Genomic DNA, 11,290 nt, shown 5'->3' with positions numbered 1-11,290 from the left:
TGTATGGTATACCCAAGTCGGCGAGTCGACTTACTTTATTTTAATTTGACATCTTTATGTAATTTTTTTAAAATGGATCAATCCTATCTAAATGACCAAAAGATTTCTGGGTTACGAACAATGCACAGTAATGAACAATGTGCGTCTATAATGTTTCCTATAACTTTTGATATGCTCCCGTATTAAATCAGATTAAACTGTCAAAAACTGCAAGGGTATTTACTTCGACAAAATCCAACTAAGCTTCTTTGATAGTTGAATAATGAATTACTAGTTTAAGAAGTGCTATAGTTTTATTTTAACACTAAAATTTCTGTATGATTCGTTCTGGCAATCTGCCAGAAACATTTTTTAAAATATGAAATGTTAAATCAAGTGCTTTATAGTCATGACAAAGAGATATCTAAGAGTAAAGGACAAATAATAATGTACACTTACACATCCCAGAGGTTTGAGATATTTGTGTAATGAAATTGAGTAGATGCAGCCATTTAGAGATAAAGTACGTAGTATTTAACTAAGCGACAGGTGTTTAGAATTTATCTACAAATATATTGTGGAACAGCTTTCAATTTTGTAAGAACACAAAAAGAATTGTGTAATAACTTTCGCTCTTATGATAGTTGAACCAGTTGATATGATCATGTTTGACGCCTTCGTTTCCGATTTAAATTTGGCGCAATAAATTTGTTCACTACATTAGTCACGTCACAAATATTTTCATTTCCAATTCGACAAACAAAAACAGACGAAAATAACAAAATGTACTAATCAGTTGCCATTTTCAAAAAGTCATGTGTCTCATAAGAGATCCGAAAAGATATAGAAATTTTCGGAGAATAATGATCAGTAGAGAAGAGAAAAATTGGATCGTTTCGGCTATGCTACCCAGTTCAGATCAGAATCATCACCTTCAGCAGTTCAATCATCTGTGGCTAACATAGGATTATATCTAATCAAAGAAATATGCATCAAAATGTTTGGGTTTATGCTTTTGTTTCGTTTATCTAATGTTTTGGCACTCAGAGTCTCAGAATAAATGCTGACCATTTCGCCCATCATCGCCCAGTCATCGAGTGGTTTTAGATACAGAATTTAGAATAGAAATGAATTTATTAATAGAAACACTTGTTCTTTATTTATGACATTACCGAAATGCTATTTCTGGTCGTCGCCTTCGTCGTCGTCCATAGAGCTTGCTTGCACAATCGTATCTTGCAGTGCGCGAAAGCGAAGAATGTTCGTCATAGTATAATATATAGGTACATATGTACATACATATGTACATATATCAAATCCAGATCCTTGTGATCGGATGTGGGAATGGGAAATGCCATTCATTGTCCATTGTTCTCGCATTTTGCTTGCTCTGCTCTATGCAACTCATCGCGTTTAAGGGTGGCACACGGAAGGCAATTTCATTTAGATTCGGAGGTGATTTACCCCGCAAAGCGAACGCACAGACTCTCAATGACGCTCTCTTAGCAACCACTTTGTAATATTGTTGATTTTGAAATGTTTTCCACGGCTAAGATGCATACTTATGACCCGGTCCAATACGCTGTCAGAGACAATGGCGGAGGGGTTTTCCTATTGAACTGGAGGTAGACTCTGACCCCCCTTTCGAAGGACCGCCACTGGCTCGAAAACAACTTCATTAAACTGTTTGCTCTACTTGACTTAAACAAGGGCCCTTGCTACCAACAAAATTGAGTTGAAGGCATGTTTTCGCTTGTTTGATAAGCAAATTGACTTACATTGAATGGAAGCGACGATGCGGGGAGGTGGCTGGCTGTAATTGTGAGGGGGTTATTTTGGATTATTAATCAGATCCAGAGAGTCAATAAGGATTATATTTCCCCTGAATTGAAACATCTTTCAAATAAGTGTTTTACATTATTTGTTTCCTTATTGCAAAGTATTTAATTAAAACTTAAAAAGGAGAGGGGCAGAGAAAAACTGTTGCCCAGTTATCCTTTCCTTCACCTCTTCTTTGGAGAGTCTTTCAAGCGACCCTCGAAAATTTTTGATTTCATCTAGTACACATATTTGGATCTTGAGTGTGTGTGTGTGTGTGTGTGTGTGTGTGGGTACGCCTCGTCTAAAGCTTCTAGCGCCTGCGCCAGGGGCTAGTGGCTCTTGGTGCCGGTGCGGAAGCTAATAGCGAATGCTGATCTGGTGCAGATCGAGAGCACAACTGACAGTAATAGACTAACACTCGTGGAGTTCGCTTCGTGCCCCAGAAGGATATTTTTCGTGTTGCGCTCGCCCTGTGTTGTCTATAGTCTAGTTGTACGTATCGACCGAATATATAAGTATATACCTGTACATATACATATACATATACATATGTATGAATATATATGTAATTATTCTTATATACTTTCGAAAGTTCATTAAATAATTGCCCGGTGGATAAATACTTTGAATATTTGAAGTTCAATGCAAACATAGTGACTGTGCGCGTCGTTACAAATCGGGTGGGAATCATGAATATATATGTATACATATACATATTTACATAGCTGCATAATTAAACGCAAATACATACATACATCAAATAAATATTGAAAAGTGAAAGTTAATGCCATTATCCACACATGTCCTGGTATAATAAAAAATAAATACCTGTTGGCTCTCCACCATAGAATGAGAATTAATAAGCAATATACATACATATACATGTGTGTGTGTGTGTAATAAATAAATGGTGCATACATAGATACATGCCTATGTACATACAGATGTACATACATATGTATATACCGATGTATATTCATACAAGTTTTATGTGCCTGTGTTCGTGAATTCCAATTCTATATCTACATTCTAAAATACATATACATATACGCAGAATGGCTGTGTCTATTCGTGGAATTGTGTAACGGTGTTGTCGGGCATAAAAATAGAATTGGGGCATTCAAATTAAGAGTCCCACGTACCGACAAAAGTGATGATAAATAAGAATTAGTAAATGTGTACATACATACATATGTATGTACTTGCCCCTCCTTTATCAGTACCTTGGCTCTGTCCCTGGCCTGACCGTCTTGCTAAGCCCCGCCCCCAACCCCAATCGCCACCCTCGCCCCGTCGACCGATCTCGGATGGCCATGAAAAAATAATTTCGACAATTGGCGAACCCGAACCAAATCGAATCGAATTAAATCTATTGCCATTCCGATTTCGAGGAATGTGCAGACCAATTTTTGTGAATGTATTATTCGAATCGCTTGCATACCTTTCGGTTCCTGCATCTTTCTGAATACCTTTAGCAATATATTATTTTCTTTTTTTTTTTTTTTTTTTTTTTCTGTTATATTTAAATATCTATGATTCAATCGCCAAAACTATACTACTCAATGTCTACCAACCCGTGGATACATAAATATTTTCGTCTAGAAAAATCAAATGGAAAAAGCATAAATACACTCAAAAATATACATAGATAGATATATCTACAAACATATACGTAGATATAATATACAATATACAAATATACACGAGTGTTTGCATGGGTGTGTGCATATACATACACATGAATGTGTAGAAGATACACAAACACAAACACAAACACAGAAACGGTGACTACGAACGACTAAAAATAAACGTGCAACACATTTGAATCTTTCGTTTTGGTTTTCTACGCTAAAATATTTTCCATTGAAATCATTAGTCCCGAAAGAGAGGCGGCGATCAAATTTCCATTTTCCAAAAAATTGGTGAGGCGTGCGCAATCTTGAGAGACAAAGCCCCAAAGTCGAAGGCTGCACAAACACCTCTGTCCATATGCACTGACTATACATATACAAAAAAAAAAAAAAACATATATACAGAAGACATATAGACAAATGGATAACCATTATTGATTGATATACCCCAATTGGTCCATTGGTCCGATCGGTTCAAAGATATCAATGAGAACATCTTCGCAGTCGCTAAACTAGCACCTGCTCCCCGTTGAATTCAGAATGCTTTAACAACACAGGAGTATACATATATAAAATTAACATAATTATATAACAAATTCATATTCGTGTAGCTTATCGTGAGAGATTAGAGCGCAACTTAAAGATACTTTTATGAATCAGTCAGATATATCAGTCAGTATACAGGTCAGTAAGACTTCAATATGTCCTTTACAGTGAAATAAAAGTTTTCATGCTTGGTGAAGAAAATAAATAGACAATTGGCCATATTTCGATTTATTATTTAGAACACAGACAGATGGGACAGATGTCCCAAGTCATCCTATGAATGAATGAATAAAGACCTTCGAGTGAAAGTAATCAAATGCACTTTACTATTCTTTTTGGCAAATGGCCAAATCTATAAGCAATAAAGGTTTGATAATTCACACCCGAATAGTGTTCCAAAAATAGCGCACAAATTTATGAAATGTTTATATGACAGATACATATACATGAAGCATATACATACATACATGTATATGACATAGTCAGCTGATGTTATTGATAATCACCAAGTGGCATATAAGAAGCTCCGGAAATAAAAAAGTGGTTGGCATCGGCCTAATCCCATCATACAGGATTGGGGAATATGTATATGGAGACATGTAAATAAAACATAAAAGAACTCAGCTGAAAACTACATTAATAGAATCTAGATACACACAGTAGTCCATGGATATAGTGCACTTTTGTCTATTTTAAACTTTTATGATTTCCAATATTTCTATCTTAACACAGTTGGAACCAAATGTAAGCACTCTTACTCTTAAATTTTTGGGTGATAGATGAAAATCTGTTGGTTATTGCATATTCACATAAAATTTTTCTTTGATGTCAAGTCACATTGGTGTCGCGTGGTCATAAAGTGTAGATGATCAGAGTGTCCGCCTGCTTTTGATGCTCACTACTTATGGAATAGCTGAAATTTATAATATAATCGTTTTCAATTGCAGAGCCTAAGAGCCAGAACCGTTGAAGACGAAGCAAAACGAGAACCCTCAGCATGGGGGTGGCTGAAGATTTCGCTCCCAGCTTTGTTAAGAAGCCGCAACTGCATCAGGAGGATGACGGCAATCGCCTCATATTTGAGTGCCAACTATTGTCATCGCCCAAGCCCGACATTGAATGGTTTCGCAGCGATAATCAATTGACAGAAGATGGTCGAACAAAGTTCAAGATCCAGCCCATTGGAGATAATAAGTTTACGGTAGTATTAGAACTCGATGATGTAGTAGAAACAGATGCTGGCCTTTACAAGGTCAAGGCCAAGAACAAATCCGGCGAAGTATCTGCATCAATTAATTTAAATTTCACACGTAAGTATTATTCATTACCTTTTATCGATTTCGAACCTAATTTCAAGTTTGGGGAACATGTGAATATTAAAGTTTGAATTACAAGTTCGTCTGATATCCGTTTATATAGTACGGGTTATCCTTAAGTCGGCCGCCGACTTGCCTATAATGCCTTTGTTTTATTATCACCATTAAACTATTTTGTTTCTCTGTTTTATACATAAACTTTAGCTGCTGACGAACCCAAAGAAAAGTAAGCAATATTTTCTTTAGCATTTTCGCCTCTAACTGATGCTTTTGCTAGATTTTTAACACTGACTTCATTATTATCCCGTTAGTAGAGCTCTGATGGCGAATAGAAACCCTAGAAGAGAGTAGTAGTTGGGGCTGTCATCCTTGTTAGAGTTAGTTTTAACAATTTCAGCATGGTCCAATTCTAAAACCTTAATTTTTCTTCTTCTTTTTTAAATTTGAATGAATTGGGGTTAATGATATTCTCAAATAAGTGGGAAAGTTTTCCATAGTAGAAAACCCAAGGTGAGTAAAACGTACAGGTGTACATAATTGTAGTTACATGTTGAATGTCTTGTGCGTCTCTAAAACCTCTGATGGGACTCCAATTAATTAAAAAGGCTTTTCTCTATGTGGGGTAAATTATTGAACCTTTGTTGTCGAAGATGAACCGATAGTTCAGTTTAAAATATACATACATATGTATTGTTTTTGAGATCGCATGCATTTAATATTCTCACAGGAAATTTGGATAGAAATGCGATTACATAAATTGCATATATGTACAGAAAGGTTCTTTCCTGTGTCTAGGTCTTCCCATTGCCTTAATTAACCTTTTGTTATTTTGCTTTGCAGTTATTTTATTGTTTTTTTGTCTTTCTATTAAGAAGATTTGAAGCTAAGTTGAGTTTTATGTTCGCAGGCAAATCGACGGTTTCGCGCCGACATTCGCGAAAAAACCCGCCATACGACAAGAAGAAGATGGAAAGCGACTCTTATTTGAGTGCCGCGTTAATGCAGATCCCCTTCCCAATATAACTTGGTTTCATAACGGAACTCCCGTTCAGAAATCGCCACGACACAAGGTGAGTTGCCATATTTCTGAAATGCTTGAAGCACACTTATGTCATTACCTTTGTCTTCCACTCTACCTCTCTCGCTCTTTCATTCTGCAGCTAACCATTGACAAGGACGCCCACTCATATTTTGCAACACTGGAAATTCAAAATGTCACAGTTGAGGATGCTGGCAAATATAAAGTGAATGCAAAGAACGAGCTGGGCGAAAGCAATGCAACGATAAGCCTAAATTTTGACAGTAAGTGCCCACGACAATTTAATGTTAATTTATGTCGATAAAGAAATATTGGTCATCTGATCAACTTTTATGACTTAATTTCAATGTGGAAGAAGTTTTTTGTACGTATTGGGGATGCATAATAGTTAAATATTGAACATGTAATCAGATTTACTTTGTTGCACTACTTTTAACCTTTTCAAAAAAGTCGTTTATAGTACTTATACGGTTCCCCGTACATTTATAAACTGGTTCGTTCATCAAATTACCGGTAATTGTTCGCAGAAGGAATATTAAAAGGACTCGTCACTGTTGTAGAGGAGTAAGCTTGAGAAATGAACCTCTTCTTGCTATCTAAAAAGTATCACTTTTTAAAATACAGCGATTTTCTAATGGAATAACATTCCATTAGATGTAGTAAAAATAATGTCAAATATAGCCGATATTTTCGATGTACATGATATGTAATGAATCTTGGTTTTATTTCCGTTTCGATGATATCTCCACATTAGTCTATTATTATTATACTTTTTATATGAAAATCGATATTAACACACTGCATCCCTAATACTTTAATCAACCTTATAATAGATCTTCTGCCGAGTGTTTGTTTGTGGCTTCCAAATGTAATTGACGACGCGGTCTACATGTGTACTAATAAAATGCATTTATACATACATGGAAACATCCATACATACATACATACCACCATAAAAACATACATATTACATACGTATACATATACATTGAAGTAATGTATAATGTATGGAATTAATTAATCTCTCCAAATCAATCAAAGCGGACTTCAATGTTAGCTAGCTTTCCGCGCTTGCACTGCATTTCAATTTTTTACAAGAGTCGCTACGAACACGACCCGATATGACACGACGCAGGACAAGACGACAGGATACGACAACAACAAACTATTCGACTGCAGTTTCGCTTTAATATGTTTTGTCTAGTTTGTCCACATAACCCATTTAACCTTAGCTAAAGACATGATAGTATTAGGTGCAGGATCGGCCTTGGGCCTTGGACTCGTCAATTTTCCATTTGTACTAAGCTTAGGCCGATAATTAAGCAATATATGTATGTATTTGTTACCGCCTGGCCTGGCTGTATGACCTATGTGTGTACAATGGCCTTCCATGTTGTGCGCTCTAAATATTGTAACCGTAATTTGAACATTGTAAATTGTGTAACTTGGATACTTCAACTTCATAGGCGACGAGGCACCCGTTCCAGATTCCTCGGATGGAATTAAGCCAACGTTCACCGAACGTCCCGTTATACGGCAAAGCGAAGATGGCGGAAACGTAACGTTTGAATGCAGATGCGTGGGTGATCCCACACCAACTGTTACATGGTACGCAAAAAATAAAAAAATAAAAATAAACCAACCCACAAAATTGAAAATATCCAAGATGGTTGTGAATAAATAATCAATTATCCGAGAAACGATCCGACGACCCAATGTACATAAATGTATTTGTATTTCTCCATCTTCGTCTCCATGTCAAAAAGGTCCCATGGCGAGACAGTACTGAGTGAGGGCAAACGTTACAAAATGTCACTGACAATGGATCAAAAGCTTTATCATATGGCACGATTGGAGATCAGTAGTGTTGTTTCTAGTGACCAGGGCGGGTATCGCGCGCAAGCGAAAAATAAACACGGCTCGGGCGTCGCAACGATAAATTTGAATTTCGAAAGTGGCTCGAAAAAGTAAGGAAAATAGAATATTGTACATACATACTTAACAGGTGGTTCCACACTTGCCCAATCAATGTCAGATATGCAATAACTAATAACGAAATGGCTTCAATTTATGCAGAATACCAGATGGCAAGTCGCCAAGATTTCCGAAAAAACCGACGATCCGTCAAGAAGAGGACATACTGATCATGGAGTGCCAACTGGAGGCACATCCAGTGCCGGATATAACCTGGTATTGCTCAGATAAGCAAATCGTCGATAGTCAAAGAACCAAAATGACGCGAAAGGCCATAACCAAAGACAGTTATGTGCTTACACTGGAGATCCAGAATCCGACTAAAGAGGATGGCGGCAATTACCGCTGCAACGCCATCAACATGTATGGCGAGAGCAATGCAAATATAGCATTAAATTTCCAAGGTATTGCAAATCTCCATACTACTACATACCAATAACATTAACACGAATGTGCCAGAAAACACCAGAAATCCAACTCAACCGTAGCCTGTGTGCACGTCAACAGATTATAATATATTTACTATCCTATATTATCTATTTAATTATACAAACTCTTAATGTATTTATACATATATCTATGTACATATGTACATATGTATATATGTACAAAACGGATTTTAGCTTAGAATAATAGACAACGTTAGAGACGAGACTATGTGTAATGATAAGCAAAGCATGTAAAAATCAAAGCCAAAGCACAGACACGCTTATCAACATTCGAACATTCATTTGTAACTCAAAGATACATAATTACCATCCACTTTTACGATATGTGAATGGATTTTAATTTCCACATTTTTGCTTTTTCCAATTCACTTCTTTAAAAAGCACAGTAAAACTTTCGAGTCCAGTCACATCTCTATCCCGATCACCCGAATCCGAATCCCGAATTCACCTCAACTAACTAACAAAAAATTCTACTACCCAACACTGGACAAGTTGTGCATTCCCTTGGCTGCCTTTTGCTGTATGATGATCGAATGCTACTAACAATATATCAAACATTAGCCTGTAGACCCTTAGATCTTGTTTGGGGCAACTAAATTGTCTTCTAACACCTTCGATACAGGTGCCAGTGATGCAAACGGATTTGCGCCGTCATTCATCGAGAAGCCACGGATCATACCGAACGAATCAGGCACTTTGATAACTATGAAGTGCAAATGCAAGGCCAAACCCGAACCCACAGTTACCTGGTATAGGGGTCAAGATGTGGTCGAGAAGAGCAAGAAGATTAAAATAAACACGGCTGTCATTGCCGAAGACACATACGAATTGACGCTGGAAATTAAGGTAAAGTCGCACACAGGTTCTGAGTTGTTTTTGAGTGATCCTTATCTTTTGATTATTTCCATCAGGATCCCGGCGCCACCGATGGTGGAACTTACAGATGTAACGTCAAAAATGAATATGGCGAATCAAATGCCAATCTCAATTTGAACATTGAAGCCGAGCCTGAGCCCGAGGGTGAAGGTCCGACTTTCATTGAAAAACCTCGCATTGTTTCCGAGAATAATGGAAAACTCGTAATCATGGAATGCAAGGTGAAAGCAGATCCCAAACCAGACATTGTTTGGTTCCGAAACGGCGAGGTTATCAAGGATACCAACAAACTTAAAATGTCCATGGAGCAGCGTGGCGATCAGTACTATATCAAACTCGAATTGATCGACCCCCAACTGGAAGACTCCGGACTTTACAAGTGCAACATAAAGAACACTTTGGGCGAGCTAAATGCAAACCTGACTCTCAACATAGAGAGTAAGTATGGTTGGATTTAATAGCAGTAATAATCAATAATTCCATTACGTCTTACTTTCAGTTGTTCCTGTTATTAAGGACAAGCCAAAGATTATCAAAATAATCAAAAAGCGCACCGTGGTAATTGAATGCACGGTCGCATCTAAATTTGAGCCCAAGTGCACATGGTTCAAGGAGTCGAACACTGTTACGGAGAGCAAGCGCCATGTCTATCTCGTCGAGCAAACGAAGGAAGGTGAATTCGCCGTGAAACTGGAGATCAACGAAGTGGAGGACAGCGACAAGGGCGCATATAAGCTAGTTGCTAAGAATGAAAAGGGCGAGGCCGTCTCTCAGGTTGTCCACTTAGTTGACATTCCCGAGGAAGAGCGCAAACCTACGAAGCCCGAAATCTCCCGCAAGTTAGTCGACCAAAAGGTAACGGAGTCCAAGACCTTCGAGCTATTGATCAGTCTGAAGCAGTCCGATCGCAAGTGTAAGATAGAGTGGTACAAGGGCAGCACACTGATCCGCGAGACCAAAGACATAACCACCACATTTGATGGAACGACAGCTCGTCTCACATTCAGCAGTGCCAAATCCGAGCACACTTCCAACTACAAGGTCATTGCCACAAACGAAGTTGGCAAGGACGAGTCATCCTGTAAGATTACCGTAGAGAAAAAAGACAAGAAGAAGGATGAAAAGGAAAAGGAGCAGGAGAAGACCGAGGCCGAAAAGAAACAAAAGGTAATTGAGAGTAAGCAAAAGGAAGAGGTTAAGCAATTACGCGAAGAGGACCAGAAGCAGAAGCAGACCCTAGAAATTCAGACAGTAAATCAACAAGTGAAAGTGCAGCAACAGCAGCAGGTCGTAGTGCAAGTCGAAGAACATGTAGCTATTCAGGAACAAAAGTCGTCCATTAAGTTGGAGAAAAGCGAACAAATCGAACAGGTACAGCAGGTCCAGCAAGTCAAACGTCGTGTTAGCATAGCAAAGCAGGAATCGCATCGTGAGATGAGTGTACAAGAAGAAAGGAGCACTACCTCGCAAGCGATGCAGGCAACGGTTAGTACATAACCCCCAATCCGAATTCCTCCACTGGTTTTAAAGTTTGGGAGTTTAAAACATATGCGGTAATAGTTGAAACCAGCAACAACTACTGCTGCCAACATTATCCAATATATTTTCATCAGAATACAGACCATTTTCCTGTACATATATATTGACTGCTGTACCTTA

General features: G+C 37.9%; 1 protein-coding gene across 1 annotated transcript in view; it reads left to right on the top strand.

Annotated features, from left to right (window-relative positions):
* Positions 1 to 2,211: 2,211 nt before the first annotated feature.
* The window catches only part of bt (projectin protein bent), a 47,754-nt gene continuing 38,675 nt past the window's right edge, over positions 2,212 to 11,290 (top strand). Inside the window, 11 exon segments of the mRNA XM_068296781.1 lie at positions 2,212 to 2,292; positions 4,925 to 5,287; positions 5,498 to 5,519; positions 6,201 to 6,363; positions 6,454 to 6,595; positions 7,799 to 7,940; positions 8,099 to 8,299; positions 8,409 to 8,710; positions 9,378 to 9,601; positions 9,667 to 10,069; positions 10,131 to 11,116. Of these exon segments, the coding sequence (XP_068152882.1) occupies positions 4,975 to 5,287; positions 5,498 to 5,519; positions 6,201 to 6,363; positions 6,454 to 6,595; positions 7,799 to 7,940; positions 8,099 to 8,299; positions 8,409 to 8,710; positions 9,378 to 9,601; positions 9,667 to 10,069; positions 10,131 to 11,116 (2,898 nt within the window). The 5' untranslated portion in view covers positions 2,212 to 2,292; positions 4,925 to 4,974.

The sequence above is a fragment of the Drosophila tropicalis genome, unplaced genomic scaffold (genome assembly GCF_018151085.1).
Source record: "Drosophila tropicalis isolate 14030-0801.00 unplaced genomic scaffold, ASM1815108v1 contig_859, whole genome shotgun sequence".
NCBI classification, from domain to species: Eukaryota; Metazoa; Arthropoda; class Insecta; order Diptera; family Drosophilidae; genus Drosophila; species Drosophila tropicalis.
This window is presented reverse-complemented; position numbering and strand designations above follow the sequence as displayed.